A 20,136-nucleotide genomic window follows, 5' to 3' on the forward strand; every position below is an offset into this window, starting at 1 on the left:
GTGTCGGAGCGCTCAGAGCGCTGATCTATTGTGGGAAGTGTATTAGATAACGCGTTCTCGAGAGCGCGCACGAGACAATGACAACGATTTCGCGTTCGAAATTGAAGAGTGAGAGCGATTTTTCGCTACAAAAACATTACTAAAATTAAAACAACCAGTCACGGATCAGATCGTATACAACAGTCGGCTTATTATTATCATGATATTCTCCATTAGACACGTCAAGATCAATGATTAGACGAGGTCGAAACGCGCAGGCGGATTATATCAGGAGCGCGTGAGACCGATTCATCGCTGGTAGTCTACCCAGTGTATCTCGCTGTTCACACGCTCTAGCGTTCGTGTTCTGTCACACACCTACGCAAGTTTTGATGACGACTCTGAGTGGTGAATCACCACCCGGAATGCCTTGAAAATGGCATGTTTTTAAACACATTAGTGGTCATAACACTGCAGCGCGAGCAAAATAGTTTAGAGAAAACAATCGGTGTAGTTCAAGGTAATCGTTTGATGTTACAACACGTACGTAATCCTGTCAGTGCTCCATTAGGTCCGCACAGGGCTCGGCGTGGGTGCCACAATGCCACTAACGAGAGCCCGATATCATCTGACAGACAGGGGACATTAGTTAATGCTCGAGAACCAACACAAAGCGGGATAGATAAGAAAAACCCTACAAAAAGTTCAACTGTGGTCTACAATGAAAGAATGATGAGTTCTGCCGTGGCATATACAAAAGATTGTGAAACGTCATGCAGAGCACAATAGAGAGAGCGACACGAAGAGCGAGCATCATGCATTACTAATCATGGTAGCATGCGTCTCATAACAATCTGAAATAGCTTTAATGCACCGAACACAATCATAAGCGCCATAGAATAATAAGAAACGGCCACTCCTTGTGTCGTTAACATGATTTATTTATTGTACCGGTGTTAACAACAAATTAATTAAAGTTAAACATGTAAGAAACGCTCACATTAATAACTGTTACAACATACGTTGAAGCAATCCAATCTATTGCACTCAATGAGTTTCATTCATTAGCATAGTTATGTAGAGCAGGAATTTGGTTTATGTAGAACAAAATCCAGTCATGTATCTGTGTTTATACTGCCTTGAGCATGATTAAACCCTAATTGGAATCGTAGGCGAAGAAAAATATGGAATTCGGAATTCTGTCGATTCATCTATCTGCCTTTCAGATACTTATATTTACTACAGTGAACATATTTAGTAAAGATTTAAATACGCAATGAGTCAACCGAGATACTCTGTTGAAAGTATTGTTAGTATATTCACTATGTTATATTGTCTCCCGAAAAAGGCCAAGCAGATTACGAAAAACAAAAAACACTTTTCTATTTCGCAACTGACAGTGCGAATGGAAACGCTTGTGAAACGGTCGTGATTAAAGCCATATATTTGGCCGTGCGACGATTAGAGATGCTAAAATATTATCTCTTTCGCCATGGCTCATTGCGATGGATGGTTTACTGCTATGGAGGTCGCAACGCAATGTATCGATTCGAAGCACAATTACACCCGACGACGGTACGATAATTTACTATCATTATTCTCATGTCTTTATATTTATGTCACATACATTCTAAAAGATACTAATCAACACGACTGAAACAAATCTGTTACTGGTATATAAAATAACGCAATAACAATTAATAGCTGTCAGTGATCGTATATTAATGCGCATAGAAAAATAAGACAAATGTAATAGCCAAATATCAGTAAAGTAGAATAATATCGGAACTATAAAGCTAATGATCTACTCTATATTTTACTATGAACCGTTTTAAAGCATTATTCGTATTTATCTAAGCATAAAACAATTTAGTCATCTCGTTAAGAGTTGCAGAGATAATAAATACAGGATTTATAAAGCAGCCAATTAATGAGAAAAAAATCCGCTGTAGAGCGCATTCAACGCACGTCAAATTCATTTTATATGTATGGAGCGCAGGTAATGTTGGAAGCGCTGACGTACGGAAACAACTATCGGGCTGCGGCCCACCACCACGCTCTAGTTACAACATTTGCAAAACCTACTGTTTGCGTATTCCGCTTTACCCTCAATGCTTTTTATACAGCTACATAATTTTACAGCTTAAAACATTAAATTGTTACATTTGCAACACCCTGTACCATAACTAATGATAGCATTGACTTTCAGTACTAACCGCAAATGACACGCATAATAATTGTCATGGCGGACACTGAGTTAATCCGCAATAGATGAATGATGATAATTCATTAGAAAGCGATTTAAATTGTGAATAGTAAAAGTCAATTACTCTTTAAAAATAAAGTTAAGTTTAATAACTAGGCAATAAATCTAAAAGCGCAATATATGGATAGTTTTATAGACAGTGTTCCTAGTTGCGGTTCGCAAGCGCATTCGCCTCACTTTCACACTTTCACTGGGGCGACGCCCTCGCCGGCGCACGCGCACGCCTCACCAACAATGCGACTGAACGTTGCAAAACTGATTATTTAACACAACCGCTAACAAATATCAATAAACTAGTGCACATTAGCAATCGTATGTGTAGGACTTAAATTCTCTTTATTACTTTCCCATGTGTAATATTTAATTTATCTGTAAAATCGATGTGCTGGCTCTCCTTTTTTACGTGTTACGATGATCCAACTGAGATAATTGCAAGTAGAATTTAGGGAGATTCTTTGAATGCGCGTGCTAAAAATAAATGCTCCGATTGGATTGTCGACTTGTTACTATTTGATATAACAGTACATGCTCGTGATGGCCGAGATAGGCATCATTTTGGATTACACAAAAACAAAGACACCGGCAAAAGGTAGACAAGCTGGGAGCAGACAATAAGGTTTACAATGAATGGGACCATTGAGCAATCAACGGTAAAAATAAGCGAGTAACGCAACGAAGAACAGATTGAACGGTAACAACAGCGCAGGCAAATAAAAAAATGATAATCCTTTGTCTTGAGCACCTCGAGCGTGCGCATCATGCGTATGTTGGCAATTACGTTGTAAAACGAACCATATTATAATGTAATTAAATACTGCATTTACACAGTAACGAAATCACATGTACGCATTGCACAAACAAAAACGCACATGGCGTTCGTATTGCAGATAATCGCGATGCATTCGAGTGAATGTCGAATCACTCCGCGTCTGAATCATACCCTCTATCCATATGTAACCTTGTTTAGTTCGAAGGCTTTTTGTGTACCTATTTATTTTTACTGCATGTCGGCTGCGGTCGGCCGGAGCGGCGTTGCTTCAAGGCCCACTTGTCCCTTCAGTTCTGAATACGGACCCGGTTTGCCTCCAAACATACAAGTTTTTCAATGCACTGCAGTAGCTCTTTGAGCTTCATTATGAAAAAAAAACAATGTTATGAGGAAGGGCGCGCAATAAGCAGTTCTCCGAGCAGTAATTGCATTTTGAGTTCAGGAAAGCTTTTCAAGTGGTTCGATTTTTATAACATCATTTATAATTAAACGGTTCTTTTTATTTTTTCAAACAATACCCATTTCGAAATTTACGGTCTTGTTATTCATATACTAACGTGGATAATTATATATAAGATAAAGTATTTAATAATACAAGTAAACGTATAAACTTTTAATAATAAATTGACACAAATCGTGAAATTTCAGCAGAAACAAGAAACTTAGAAAGTCTTACGACTATTATATTATCTAAACTCGTGTTACGCGCAGTAAACGCTTTCGTTGCACCTGAATTGAAATCGACTTTCAATTACTACGTAAATTGCTGTTGCCTTTTAGACTTTCCACTGCTTGTTAATTTAACATAAATATAATTGTATTTATTCTGGATTTTCTCTTGCTCCCAATGTCACGGTGTCATTCAAAGCAAATAGATAAATAGCATTTGAATCAGAATTTCAAAATGACAAAAAACCATTTAATGCTTTGTTAGTTACGTAAAGAATCTTTATTTAATTCATAATCATGTGAGTCACTCTAGCATTCTGTTCTAGTTATCGATCGTTCTAGCTGGAAATGACTAACACATGCCATTTTCCCGCACTAAGCTCCTTGCATTGAAATACATAATTTGCAGTCCGTATGTTGGAAAATACACGGTACATTTCGATCTTAATTAGATGGTGCAAGATAAGAACATTATGCAAACGGGTCTTTTGTATACAGCCGTGGCACAAGGACAATAGTGCTATGAATTGGTTAAATACAGATCATTGTACTGGCACTGGCATCAAAAGGATCTCTTTGTATACGGAAAACAATAACACACGTCTGTTTTGGACCATATGAATGGTAAACAGATGACTTTAATATATAATCTTAATAGTTCATCGTGCAACAGAATATCTAGTGTATATTATCGGTTCTATCAGTTCCCATTTCGGTTTCTATTATAAGTAAGTATCAACATCCCGTTCGACATTGACTACAAAAACTCGTTTGTTTTGCAATAGTTTCGATTCTTGTGGGAAATAGCCTTTGTCAATAGTCTCTGGGCATGCAATGGTGTGGATTGGGGCCGATTTGACATGGCGTTATTTGTTTTTTGTTTTCTTGATGTTACATAACATAAGTTTGTAAAAGAAGATGGCATGAAGAAGGACGTGAAAAGAAATATTGTTCGCGTTTAAAAAATTGGATACGCCTGTTTTCTAAATGGTCGAGCCGGACGATGCTAATTGCGTAAGAGGCGTACGTAACGAGGTCTTAATTGGAATGCGCCCCAATTAATGTGGACTACGTTCGTTCGGTGCGAGTCCATTTGGGAAATTGGAACGTGTGTTTACGCGCTGGTTCCCGGGTGAACGGCCGCCCGGTGAAAGTCGGGACGCGGATATGGGTCAGGTGGTCATTTACCCTCAGGTAACAGGCGATGTCGCGTCTCTTTTATAAATACCCCACTCAGATCGTGGAATGGTGTCAAATTAAAACAACCCTTTCGTTTGAGGCGAAACGCTGCTTCAATATTTAATTTCATGCCTATACGAAATGTCTGCAAGACATTTTTGTTACCTGCTCTCAGTGCTCTCGATATTCGTACTAGTGATATTGAAAAAGAAGGTCACGGGCTGCTGCTACTTGATATGCAGTTTTAACGATGTTATTATTTACTTTACCCATACAAGGATAGAAAGCACAATCTTTCTAAACCGGGCTTTGATACTGGTATAACCAGATGTACAATTAAACACAATATGTGTTGTTTACTTACATTAAGCCTGACTTTACGGACCGTGTCTTTAGCTCGCACGGGAAAGCTTGATACATAACAGTATACAAAGAGTGTAACGGTAGATTTTAGCAATTATTTGATTTTAAGAAATCGACAGGCTAATAAATTACGCCAAGTCCTGTCTATATTAAGTGCGGCGCTATTATTATGTCACCTAACACCGGAACCAACCATTTTACTGTACTTTCTTAATTAGATAACGTTGTAGACCACAGGTGACAGCTGCGTATAATGAATTTATTGGGTCATTTAAATTTAAACCAGTTGGGAAATTACTATCAGACGCCGTTCTCTCAAATTTCGAGTGCAGCTTCGAACGTTCCGGCCCCATGCAGCGTCGGCGTCGTAAAAAGAATTGATTAACATAATAGTGATGGTAATTATTCTTTCTGACCGTTTTTGGATCCGTCGACCATGAAGGTGTATGGCGAGGCCTTGGTGCAAGCCATACGCTTAAAGCAACTAATCTTACTTAGTATTCAGTGGAGGCTTTCTATTATGAAGCTTAATTGACGCTTTAAAACATCTAAAAAAGATCTATTCATTCGATTAACACTGTGGGAAAAAACACCGTAAAGACTCTTTGTCGCAGCAAGTTTGTTACTTACATAAGGGACTTCAAGGACAAGTCGGCCGACTTTCACCTCCCACGGTGCTACAAGAGAAAGCCCACTTTTTCGAGTGAAGTTTTTTCTTCCCCTGACCCCTTTCACAACACGAGCTGCGTACGAACGGGCGCGTCAAGGACGCTTACAAAAGAGATATCCAACAACAACGCACAACTGACAAAATTGAGTTATCGCAGTAGGGACGTTATATTAAACAGAGACGTTAAATAAAGCAAATGGAAGTATGCCTTTGAATAGCGCGTGATCAAAGAATAGATAAAAAGCGGATTCCGCGTGAAGGATCGAAAGGATTGAAACCATTCGTGCGTGCGATCGCTGTACATCTCGATAAGGATATATTCAATACTTTGAAAGATTTTTATCTCGAGACGAAGCGTTCTAATGAGCGACGATGACTGATAGTAAAAAAATCTGGTCTCGACGGTAATGTACACCGAATAGTTAGTTTTTAACAAAATAATTTGTACGTAGATATTGAATGTCTCCAAGGTTGTGGGCAAAAGGAATCGCATTAAATATGAACGCTTCATTTGAACAGTTTACTTAAGTGCAGATTGCTACCATTTTAGGAAGTCGTAACACCTTCCTTATTGCGGTCACGTATCACGATGACTACTTAAACATAGGGTCACAGTCTTTGTGTTTGGTTTCCTGTAATACTTTTGCAAACAAATACCAATTTTTACACAAAAACGTTTCCTTAAAGCAGAACATTACCAATAAAATGGCATAATCACCGGGTACTTGTTTTTGTATGTACTTTTAGTCAGATAAACACTGTACGTTAGCAGTTAAATAGCTTAAAAATATAAAACAGCTTTTCGCTTGGCACACAAACAGAAAATTCGCGAGAACAGATAAATATCATGTTAGTAAAAATAACACAGGAAAACGCGGACCTCATATCAACAACGATCTAAAAACAGAAATGCAAAGTACCTACAAAGGCAAAATTAAGTTATCTAGGAAAACCTCAACGCAAGTTGGAAAATCGATTCAAGACTCAGTTGAAACGAACAAACGGCACAATTTGTTGGAAAGTTAATAGTAAATAATCGACTGTTTGGCGCCAACACTTAGAAAGCGTGCTCTAAACCGCAAACGTTGGGAAATAATTCCTTGGGAATTTATCAACACCATATTGTATCGAATTAAGTAATAAAGAAAATGTTGCTGACTGACAGAAGTTGAATGAGAAACACGCCAGGCATGATGCACGTACTTCTATATGAGCACATAAAAATTAACGAGAAATACGACTTTAAACATACTAAAAATACTACTGTATTACGCATATTTGTACTAGAATGTTTTCATGAAATCTAAAAACCTGTTCGAAATTCTAAGAATCGTAAAGGTGCAGTCTCACAAGTATATAAACACGTAATTTTTAAATATAAATCTTCCCCGAATGTCCAAGTCCGGTATAATGGCATCCCAAAAAAAGAACGAGCTATAATCATGTATAATGTGGCGCCACTCTTTGTAGAAAATGATAGCTTTGTATAAATACGGGCTTACCGAAATCGACAAAAGCTCGCATCGCTTACCTGCAACAAAGGTAAAAAGGGATTATGTAATAAAAATGTTAAATGGGTGTAATCGGCTTGGACCTGTGAATGGACACAAACAGAAAACGATCGATAGATAAGAATTACATGAGATGATTGATACAGTAGAAGTTTTGTTGAATAAACAAAACTAGCGTGGGAATCTTAGTAATGAACTGTAATATTAAAATCAGGAAAGTTTATGACAATAGCTTACTGTTACCGTATATTTACTCATATTAATTCAATAAATATATGTACATTAAATAAAATCGTAGAAATGCAATGAACGATAGAATAAAAATATTAATTATTAATGATATGCTAATTCATAAATATTTAGGTTTGTAGGTCACTAAGTTGTAGTCATTTCTTTGAACTTATCAAATGTTAATAACGAAAATTTTATTTCCAGATTGCATTTACTCCTGCAACATATGAACGAAAACGATTCATTTAGTTCGTCCTTTATCAATACATTTAAAAAAATAATTTATATTTGAACTAAAAGAAAACAAGCGTGGATAATATTCTATTATTATTTTTTATTTTAAGTAACTTATATGCACTTATAATGGATGAGTCGTCAACGCGCTAGAATGATTTATACGTGTTATAAAACTCAGGCGCTTGGTCAGTAAGTCAAGCTACAACGAGGTGACCACTACTATAGTAATATATTACAACAATATATTCGTGTTTATTCATATAATGCACGTTAAAAAATAAAATGCATTTATGTATAGAACTGACCGCACTATCATATGGGATTCATAGCATGAAAGAGAGAGATTTATGTATGTAACATGTGTATATAAATGGATGTTTTAAATATATTTCTCATTCTTAAAAGCCACTATAATTTAAACAATTAGCAAAATATGTAGCTTCGACATTCTAATCGAATTATATATGCAAAATTAAGACAGGACCGTTAGAACTGGATCTGTTTATTTCAATGTATTAACATTTAACGTTATAATCGGTAGACAAGGTGCTAACAATATAATTCATAGTAGCAGGTGGGTCGCAAGCGCATAATAATAACTTGACCAACAACTCAACATGTACGACGTTCGCGTCCGGAAGACTTTTGCTTAAATCAACGTCACAACGACCACAGACAAGAATAATGGCGGCCATTAACTTTCATCACTTCACACACGCAGATATTTCAATAAAACCGGATTCACTGACAATGCTTTAACATATACGAGCTTTGGCAATTTGTAGAGAGTTTTTGAAAATCAATTTTGAGTTTAATCGAGGTTACTCAAAGTGATGCTCATAACAAATTAATTTGAGACAAGACAGTATGCATCTATACCTATGGCATTATGAAAATTTGGCCGAAGTATATGGATCACTGAAGTTATACATTTAATTTGTATAGCCAGTATTTTCTTTAAGGACAGACATCAGATCAAAGCATAGATCAATGATCAAATCGTCAAATAAAAAAGTAATGCGCAGATTTAACTGATTTTAAAATGCATATTTCCACGTTTGCTACAAAGCTTTAGAGCAGTTATAACATATATTTCATATGAACCATGTTATTTAATTATTAAATAGGAACCTATTCTTCGTTCAACATCCATGTTAATGTCTTATACTTGTAGATACAGAATTATAAATGCACATAACGTATTTGTAATAAAGTACGCACAATAATTTATAGGACAGACCTACAAGGTAGTGAATTTATAATGACGATACTTCTAAGAATGAGGACATGGATGTTCACACAATAATTATATAGTAAATTACTTGTTATCTTTTATCAAAACATTACTTATTTACAAGGTTTATTTTTCGCCTATATTTAATCCACGATGGAATGTAAGATTTATTTAAAGAAAATTACAGAAATACTCGCGATATAAGTATCTTAGTTACGTTCTATATGCACTAACTGTTCCACGTTTCACAATTGCACAGAGTCAACAAATAAAACAAGTTAATTGCTAAGTACAAACTGTAGAAAATTGTTCGAGTGACCGTGGTAATTTAAAAAAATAACGCCATAGCTAGTTGTATGAATATTCATGAAACGGAACCATTTGCATGAGTAATTGATAGAAGTAAAACATTACTGTGACAGGTTAATCGTACTAATTGAACAGGGCGACATTATCTTAGTTGAGAAAATGTTGAATGCGTGCATAGCGCCAAATGGAATTGTATTAACGGTATTATAATGTTTCACTTATCTCGGAATGGAGGCTTGACATTTTTTTATTTTAATTGATGTCCAAGTGGAAGCTATATATTAAACAAGAACGCACTGGTTATTTCATTAGTTGATGACGTTTGGAAGTTGTCGGCATTAATGTTTACGTTTTATGGGGGAAGTCAACCTTTGGTAGAGTCAATCAAGGTTTGGCTTTGACATTTCGAATCTTAAAATAACTGTTTTATAATAACTAATATTAAGCGGTGCATCTTTAGCAACTGCTAGATTATAAATTGCATTTCGAATACATGATCCACTGATTTGAATACTCCCGGAGGGTTTTGCGAATTAGTAACATACAAATCTTAACCACAACTACCGCCAACAATAGAATAGATTGAATATATGTCATATAATGTTAACAAGCTGTCTGTACATACACTAGTGGTTATCATTCGTACATCTGCGTTCGACGCGTGTGAACGACAACATAGGAGTGCATCGCATGACTAATCTGCCCTCTTAGCATTCACACAGCGAGCTGAACTTTACCGATAACATGAATCGTATGCATCGCGGTACAAATGACAGGCCAGCGGTTGCACTGTATAAGAGGAAACTCGCATATTCCTGTCTATCTTAAATACTATCTAGTATATTATGCCAAGTACTTGACAGACTGACATCTAGGTAAATGACTGATGGTAAAGATATTTGGACTGTTGAGAACATTGTGATAATTTCGGGATCTAGAACAACTATCAACTCTCATAATAAATACACCTATTTTAGTCTCAACAATGCTCAAGTTAATATGCACACAAATATTAAGGATGGTACCAAACCAATGTTAGTCAGCTTTCTATTATGCTCAACATCTGGTTTCCTCGAAAACCGCATCAAGATATGACCTAGGCCGAACATTGAAAGTGACATTTTTATGAGCTGTAAAGCGCTGACCTCGCACGAACTACACTGCCCGCCTACGCAAATAAACATCGCTGAATTAGAACAGCACTGAACATGCACCGCTCTTAAGCTATGACTTCCTTATGGGACCTGGATTTTATAATTTATATTAAAAGCGGTTTTAACCAACTTAGTCTCGTTATAATGCTTCCAGATACGAAGATTGCAATTGACTGGGTTCAGATTAAGCTGGTTAACATTGAACATGTCCTGCAAATGACAATAATTATTCAGTGGTCTAGTGCCTATCCAAGAAGAGGAGTTAGTTATAGCAGGTATGTTACGTAAACAAGCATCCGTCATGTGTCAATAATGCGCGTCACGCAAATAGCGAACTGTTTCGCTGTTCACTGAGCGACAACACAGGCCTCGTCAAATTAAACACATGTACATTCGCACGCACACCGATAAACATTCGCTACAGTAACAGTACGTTGACCGATTCAATAAAATAATAATCATCAACGCAACGACACTCAATATGTCCGATTCACTCGCACCTATTGATGAATACGGTACGTGTGTTACGTTCGTACGTAATGTTACACGCTCTGTCTTACGAAGCTATTTCAAAATTAGGTGAGATTTGCTATAATATAATTTCTTTATTCGTTACTTGAATAATCAGTTGTTATATATAAAAAAATAAGATAATACTAGTAGACTATCATCGTCCTTCAGCTGTGAGTCTATAATTCGTGCGAAAGAGATACCATGTGTTCACTCGATCACTGTTACTGCAACGTTCCAAAGCGACGCGGCGCAGCGCTAGCTCGGCCGCGTGTTTGGTCGCCATTTTGAACCAGTGTAGCGTTCGCTCGAACTTGAAACGACGCGTGTGGTGTTACATGTTTGGAAATATGGCTACAGCTTCAACAGACGAGTGGACTGAAGAGAAATGCATACAATTGATACGAGAATACAGGGCAAGACCTATATTGTGGGATCAAAAGGATCCGTTTTTCTACAAAAATACTATGAAACCGGTAGCTTGGCAAGAAATAGGAGATGCAGTAAGCCTTACCGCGGATCAGTGCAAGCACAAAATGATTATATTGATGTCATCGTTTAGGAGAGAAAAGGCAAAAATCATGCATAGTATCAAGAATCTATCAGGCAAGTAGATAATATTTTATACTTATATTGTTCACATTACAATATAATTACAATATTTTTTTTTGCAATATCATTTACTAAATCAATAAATATTATTTATTTCCTTTTCTTTTCCTTTCAGATCCTTCACAAGCATACAAAAGCACATGGTTCGCGTTTAAGGAAATGGCATTTTTACTAGACAAGGCATCAGAAAGAAAACGTCAATTAAACGTAAGACAAACATGTTTATGTAACCTAATTATGGAATATTGCTTGAATTGTTCATAATATTTTATTTTTATTTTAGGACTCAGATGACATGGACGAAGAAGAAGACAGTAATGCTGCTAATATTAAATTAACATTACTCAGTCACCACTTGGACGCACCTGTTCAATCACCAAAGAGAGTTAAATCTTCTAAATCGGTTACAAAAGAAACTTGTGCGGTGACGAAAAAAAGGATGACCGCCCCAAAGCGTGAAATACCTTCAACGCCTCCATTGGAACCGCGGCCTGGTCCAAGTCAAACGCTATCGGAAATAGACGAAGAAATAAAATCTTTCACATCATTCATAGGAAACAAAATGAAGAGATACACCGACACGACAAAGAACGCCGTACAACAAGCCATATGTGATATTATATTTAAAGCAGATCAGAACTATTTCGAGAACAATTCCTATGAAAAGTTCACGATAATCGACGTTGCACCAGATCCACTGAGCAAGGAAATATATGATGAAGATAGAACTCTTATAAAAATACAAAACGAATCGGACAGTGATTAGTTGTTGATAAAGAAGTTTTATAATTCCTAGTCAGTAATAGGTTGTATCAAAAGAACTGAAATAAAGTACATTATTTTTTTAACTGATTAACGGCTTTTTTATTCCAGTACTAATAGTGGTTAGTATTTAATCTTAATGTCAAACGAGGTGGGTTTTTAATTAATAAATTAAACATAATTGATGCAAAATTATTTGATGCATATCAGAACAGTAGACATTTGTATCGTACTAGTTAGTAAATAGAAGCCCATGTTATGACATCTACGATGAAATATTATTTGAAAATCGGCTTGTCCGATTACGTACAAAAATCATTTAATTATAAACAGAGACCTTGATCACCTAAATATATGTATATTGGGATTTCAGATCAGAAACAGTTAATTAATATTTATGAGCAAAGATAATTATATAGGTTAGGTAAGCAATATATGCACAATAGATGTATCATATTCAAGTAATTTAATATTCAATGTAACGGATGGTCCCATGAATAAATAATAGGTATATTAATGACAGATTATCTTGCAATCATCAATAGCAGTATAAATCACAAATGATACGCAATACAAATTATAATATACGTGCAGGTATTTCATGGAACTGTTAGAATAATAATATAAGTAATGGTAAACGTATCCTTATCTTATAATAGCTTTGTAATACGATATAGTAACAAAAGTCAAGCTTCTGTGCGTGGCGGGTTACGTGACAATTCAATAGTTACCTTCTATAAATCGCTCCGAGATTTATACTAAATGTACGGTTGAATAAATAACCGTCTCGTCTGTGTAATGCATAGAAGGGGTTCCCTGAAGGGTTTGGCGGAAGTGTTATAAACGTATAAAGCACCCACAGTTTGCCGAATACCGTTATTAGCCCTTGATGTGATAGGGGCGAGGCTTTGTTATTTACCGGACATACGACCCTAAGCTTTGAAAATTAACTTTTGGAAACGTATTTTAAAGCTGAATCTCGACAAAGTCAACCATTTGCCAGCGTTAAGATACTTGTTTTGAAAATAAAGAATATCCATACGCTCGCTCTATAAATCTGTCGAAGTAAGACCTCGAAATAAAATGGGACTTCGCTTCCGAGTACGTTGTTTAAAGATTCTGTAGGTGTATTTACATATTATATTATACGATTTTGTGCCAGCAAAACACTTTATGGTTTTACAAGCCTTGTGTTTTAAAGGTCTTCATATAATAATATAATAAGTTGTAATTTTACTCAAGTTATTTTACAAACGTTTGAGAGCCGCAAGCTATGTTGGGCAGGAGGTGCGTACGTAATCGTGGACCACATACTTAAAAAGACCAGGATAAACTTATTCAAAACATTTTGCTATTTCCTAGTCACGAGACAGTTTACCCGACATCAGTACTTCCTTGTTCTTGCACCCCTCTACGAGTGTTTGTTGGTAATAATAGTAAGGGGAGCTGAGCTTCTCGATATTGGCTTTACGTACAATAGATTCAACGACGAATAAGTAAAATTTACGTGAAGATTACAAAAAATACAGCAGGTATTCGAACGCTGTAGGTATGTAGGTCTGTACAACACAATATTGTATGTACACCTATTGTTATCTCGCTACGCTATAATTTCAATACCTAGATACGATATCGATGAGATGGAAACATGTTTAAAGCGATTACCGGTGACTATGTAATTTGATTAAGTACATATTACGCATATCATATCATTGTGTTATATTGAACCGTGTAACGATATGGCTAGAGTTGAAATTAGCGCATTTACGGCGGTAATTCTTTGAGCAAACGTTCAGTTTGTGTCATCATGAATTAAATGGACAATAAAAGGTTAGTCGGTAATTTAATAATTTGTTCCACTGAGGTGATGTTTTATGCGATTATTGGCATGATTGCCATGAAGCGACTACAGTCAGTATATACATATACAGTCGGGTTTATTTTTTTCTTTGACTTCTTAACTACCGGTTTTCTTAAGCCTGATGCAAACTATCAGGCTTAAGAAAACCATAAAAATTAATCAAAGTGTACACCGAACTAAAGATAATATAAAGTCTTAGGCGCAAAAAGTCTAATTCGTAAAATGTCCCCAGGGCGCTCAATATTAAAATTACAGTAGGTAGGACGAGAATGAACGAGTAATTTAAACACATTTCTTGTACGAAATAATGATTATACCATTGGGATTCAAAATTAAGTTTTTTTTTATCAATATTAAAATTTATATTTATAGCTTTAATGGTGTTTCTTTATATGGAAGGAAAGTAAGGTGCAGCACTTAAATATTGAATTAATTCATATCAGACTTGTTTCACCAGTAGCACTTAGAAGTCAGATAATCGAAATATGAATTAAACAGATTATAAACATTCCAAACATTCATGAGCAGTGATAGCCAAGTGGCATAAGTCGACACCTCCCACGCAAGTGGTCGCAGGTTCGAACCCGAGGCAACACACCAATGACTTTTCGAAGTTATGTGTGTATTAGAAATAATTATCACATGCTCCAACGGTGAAGGAAAACATCGTGAGAAAACCTTGCATGCCTAAAATTTGTTTAATACATTTATTGAGGGCATGCAAAGTCCCCAACCCGCACTAGGCCAGCGTGGTGGACTCAAGGCCTAATCCCTCCCTCATTACGGGAGGAGACCCTTGCCCAGCAGTGGGACATTAATGGGTTAAATTTATTATTTATTTTTATTATAAACATTCCTTTCATAATATAAAATTGATCAACTTTCAACGACCCAGTGAAGTAAATTTGAAAAAAGTTTTACAGAACTTACTCATTTTATGTTTATAGGTTTTAAATTCCCACAGACGCCAAAACAATCTCTTAAATAAACATAGCAATCTATTTAATGAGGCATAATGTAAAATTGTAGTGAGAAAAATAAATTGCACAAAACATAGTCGTTTCACATAGTTTTCCTTGTATCACGAAATCCATGTGAGCAATGATTGCAAACCGTATAAAAATTACGATACGCGGTAGACACCATTGTAGAGAGCGATCATTTCATCATACAAGTTGGCTCTTCCTGAATTGACTACGTTCATCTACCGACTGAACTATGGACGGAATAACGAACAATTAGTAGTACAAATGTCTGTGCCGTGCTCTACTCGACCTACGCCACCAAAGGAAATGATAATGGCATAGCGACCACCGCCGCTATTAGGCAGTACGGGTAAATTAAAAAACCATTGAATATTCCGAGCAAAAGTCGAAAGAACAAAGATTCAGAATATGATAATAAATACCCGTATATTTACCGCTTCTGTGACGCTTTTGTTGGTAGTTACGGAAGTAGAACATCGAATCGAAAGTCCTGTAGCGAGCTAGTTGGGAGCGTTTCACCTCCCCCTTCATTACTTAGTCCCGCATTCAAGTTACGCGGGTCATTAAACAATTTCAATAGGACTTTGAAACGCGGTTTCCCACAGATCTTATGTTTCTGGATGGGACATGCCTCTACATCCACCTAGACAGGCGCGTTGTTTATTTTGGTAGGAACAATAATTCGAATGATTGCTCGTAATGTTGACCAACCATCAAACACCCGGCTTTACTTTCCCTCTTGATAAATTACATATTTAGAATGTATTATGACCATATTTAGCCCCTAGTATCCAGGTGTATTTAATAAGTTCTATCCGTCTGACTCCAATTTAAATATACCATTACGGTTTCTAGTATTTAAGGTACTTACATCGGATTTAGAGCATAACCGAAATCTGACTTTATATCAGAAAATGATGTGTTCTTCTAGTAAAATATGTCGTCTATATGCAGAGCGACATTTTCTCTTATTGAACTCGATGAAAAGGCAGTGTTAGGATAAAAGGAAACGCTCCAGTAACTGAGATGTACTTGGAAATCCAGCATATAAATGTGACGTTATAACCGATTTTTATATGAAAGAATTTGCTCTCGTTAATATTTTGTAAAGGGCACCTAAATGTCAAGGTTTTGTATTGATTTCGATACGTATTTAAATACAGCATCATATGGTTTCTACAACTTGTCAAAGGCTATATTTATAAGTGCATATTGTACATGTATAAACAATAATATATTCTGAGATGAGAGAGGATGCCCTTCACATGTGCCATACCCATAAGCATAACATATGGAGAGTTGTCGTGAGCCTGTGCGAGAAACGAGGTTAAATTTATTTTTGGTTCATGACTTTAAACAGAAACTCAACCTACGATTTGTGAATCAATTACGAGATTCAAATTAATTCCATGAATAAAGATACCTACAGCAAATGATTAATAGTTTTTGGCTTCTGTAGATTACATTTTATAATGACTTAATAACAATAACAACGTCCGCTAATAAGCTCTCCTTTTTATTAGACAAGCCAATTTACTATCATTATTCTGATAACTACAAATAATATCTGACCGTAATAGGTCATTACTTTAGCGAAATAAGACCAATTACACGTAAACAATAATGAGTACCTTAACAGAAAATTCCTTTCTTAAAATGTCAAAACGGTCAGGTCGCGCGTAATATTTCCGCAGGGAGTCCAATCTCGTCAAAAAATCTACAACAATCCAGTTACCGTCAGGACACGCCCAGTCTCGAATACGAACAGGCGACGTGCACGATCTTCATTACACGCACAAATGACCCTTGCTCGTAAAGGTCACGAAGTGAACGAGTAATGAAAATAGTCTTGAGATCTAACAAATGTAGCTTATCGTGACATCGCCCACGTATCATAGCATCACACCGACAACAATGGGCTCAAGGAATTGGGACTTCGGGACACGTATTCTACTCACAAGCAATTTGTTTATGCGTTATAAAAAAAATCTATTCTACGAAGAGATTTCCAAAATTCAGTACGTAACAATGTTTCAATACAAGAAAACTGCTTTAAAAGTCTAGGATCACAAAGATAACTCAAATTCATCCACTTTTGTACTGTCTTCAAATGTAAATGTGATTGATGGAAGTGTTAAACTGGATAAGCTAGGCACTCGCGATCGAATAAATCAACGCCATTTCGCCATTATGTCATGTTCTGATAATATGCCAACATTAGTGCTAGACGTCAAGTTTAATAATGGTATAATTTGTCGTTATTATTTTACGACGCGGAATCAAGGGCGGACTGGGCGGAGCATAGTCGGTCATCTATCATAATTTATGACTCAGCAAAACAATGCACGAACTGTTTATATAATGTTAGACAGCAGGCCATAACTATTGTCTTATTGGTCATAAGCTACTAGATGGGCAGTCTTGACGACGCATTTATTGCATGTCTTTATTGTACACGAATCAATAAGTCATACTTGATGATTCAGAGAACGATATCGATTAGGTGACTAATAGGGTCTATGTGAACTAAAGTTTGCTCTGCTGTACCATATTAAAATTAGAAAGATTGTTAGAAACTCGGTTTATCCGGCGCTGAATTGAGGTCCAAGTGGGATTACGTTAACGAGCTCATAATAGGATTACGTACGTCGATGTGTCCCAGTTTCGACGGCGCACCGTTACCAGTCAACCCACACCCGTCGGCAGTCTGTGACAATATAATGATTGTGTATTTATCGGTACACCATATGTTTAGTGCAACGCAGCCTATTGGCACTCGACAGATTGTCTGTAGAACCACTTAGTTAATTCTGTTAAGCCTTCTGAGTTCTGATGTGTATTTTGTTCTATGCAAATAGAACTCGGCTTTATCGAGTCGTCTCGATTAGTCTATTCATGAATCAATCGAGATCACAAGATTAGAACCACCAATACACTTACACGCCATCAACTAGCTTCATAAATTTCTCTATCCCACTCCACAACATAACTTGATGATGTGATGATGGGAGAATTGACATAAGTCGTGACTATCTCGATCGTGTTCGAAACATTGTTATGGCGTAGACTGTCAATATTTTGATAGAAGGTGAAAGCTCGTGGATCAGTTAGGAGCCGACGACAAATTTGACTCTCAGTATAATAATTTTCAATTCACATCACGCAGCGTAATTGAATGAACTGGCGGCGCGATCATGGCCCGCGTGCCATTTCACTCGGCCGTGACTCACGAATTAGAGCTAAGTCGAGATCGTAATTATGCTAGAGTTATTTCGTGCACACCCACTCACCCAGACATGGCTAGATAACAAACGCATCACAAAACTCGGTAATTTAATCAGACCTTAAATTAAGGTCAATAATGAAGAATTCATTGTTACAAAGTCGAAAGTCCACAATGTTGCTGCGCACGCAACTGATGCAGCAAAATGTAATTATTATTTATGTGTTGTATGACATTTGCGTACATCAACTGCACATCTGCAAACGAGCGCACACAAAGTTCTTGAGATAAAATCTTAGCATCGTTACTTATTTAAAATTGATATAAAGTATGAGACAAGATGAAACTCGGATTTGCACAGTAGTCGTTGGCGAGTCGGGAGATAAACTTAAATGTAAATATGAGTCTGCCAATCAGAAAGTACTTAGAGCATTCATACAATATGACACGGCTTAAGCGTTAGAGGCTTTAAAGCTCGGTCCCTACGTCATTAAAACTAGATATGAAGTAGAGATTAGTTTAGAAAGTGTCGTGTCTCTAACAATGGGCAGAAGTGGAGCAGACAGCGACAGTGTTGCTCTCCAATTAACAAGATAAAGCGAATTGAGAGAAACAGCAGCCGAGCACAAAGATCAAAGTAATAATGAGGTGTTAGAAAGCCAACAATCGCTCGATGCCATCTGTGATATGTGACGCGTAGGATGATCAGGCAAGTCCTTAAATACCGTGAGGTGCGCCTCCGGAGCGCTATAATGTCAGATAATACATAGATCCATAGGTTTTAAAGATATCGTGTGGGTGGCGCGATTTATCTATGAGAGAACATCGACATTTGGAAGAATACAATTCTGTTTTATGTTTATTTCTATAACATTTGTTTTAATAATGTCAGGAAGTTTAGTTTTACAAATATGGAAGCAAAACAATTATGTTCGAATAATACAATTTATTTATTGCCAACATCGAACGAAATGTGAAATCTTTGACTTCTCACATGCAAAGAAATTGTTTTTAAAATAAGCTAATTTCGGTATAAAATATTAGCATAATATTTTGCATCTTTACAAAATATAGTAACGGCCAAGTTTGCCGGAACATAATTTTGTTAAGAATTAACATACAATCAAATTAATGTTTAAAACGGCCTATTAATGGTATGTTAATGATAGTGTAATTATTATTATCGGATACTGCACTCTGGTAACAACATATTGTTATACAGTTGGTTGACCGTTGTAGCGTTGTTCGGTTAGAGGTGCGCCCGCGTCGACGCGCGGAGCGTCATGCGCCTGCGCCTCGATGCACCGCCCTAATTATTTTCGGCGCATGACTGCCTGACTTTGTACGTCCCACCCTGCATTGTGTCTGCCCGGATACTTGTATTAACGTTTACGTTTGTTACTTAGCAATACGATATGCTTTTACAGGGTACTCGACCGCTTTATTAAGTCTTCAAGCTTTGTGAATATTTATGTATGACTTAAAAGCATACCCATATGATTTTTATGTAGGTATTTCGTTCAAATAACACTGCACACAAAAATACAAAATGTGCTCAACCTAAGATTTATTTTATTGTCACTATAAAAAGATTTTTTAAACTCCTATATT

At 36.5% G+C, this 20,136-nt stretch overlaps 2 protein-coding genes across 2 annotated transcripts in view; one reads left to right on the top strand and one right to left on the bottom strand.

Moving 5' to 3' along the window:
- twin (CCR4-NOT transcription complex subunit 6-like twin) overlaps positions 1-20,136 on the bottom strand; it is a 133,853-nt gene that overhangs the window by 38,663 nt on the left and 75,054 nt on the right. The window lies entirely within an intron of this gene.
- LOC142976598 (uncharacterized) lies at positions 11,348-12,549 on the top strand. Its single transcript, XM_076120036.1, has 3 exons — positions 11,348-11,687; positions 11,809-11,900; positions 11,977-12,549. Exons 1-3 carry the CDS (start codon positions 11,420-11,422, stop codon positions 12,457-12,459), a joined length of 843 nt encoding a protein of 280 aa, XP_075976151.1. The 5' UTR covers positions 11,348-11,419; the 3' UTR covers positions 12,460-12,549.

Source organism: Anticarsia gemmatalis, chromosome 11 (assembly GCF_050436995.1).
Source record: "Anticarsia gemmatalis isolate Benzon Research Colony breed Stoneville strain chromosome 11, ilAntGemm2 primary, whole genome shotgun sequence".
NCBI lineage: Eukaryota > Metazoa > Arthropoda > Insecta > Lepidoptera > Erebidae > Anticarsia > Anticarsia gemmatalis.

What these genes read in the sequence shown, in the direction of transcription:
- LOC142976598 (XM_076120036.1), top strand. Translation starts at nt 11,420, where the DNA reads ATGTTTGGAAATATGGCTACAGCTTCAACAGACGAGTGGACTGAAGAG. An exon ending in TAGTATCAAGAATCTATCAG is followed by an intron (nt 11,688 to 11,808) that starts GCAAGTAGATAA and finishes TTTTCCTTTCAG; the next exon opens with ATCCTTCACAAGCATACAAA. An exon ending in AAAGAAAACGTCAATTAAAC is followed by an intron (nt 11,901 to 11,976) that starts GTAAGACAAACA and finishes TTTTTATTTTAG; the next exon opens with GACTCAGATGACATGGACGA.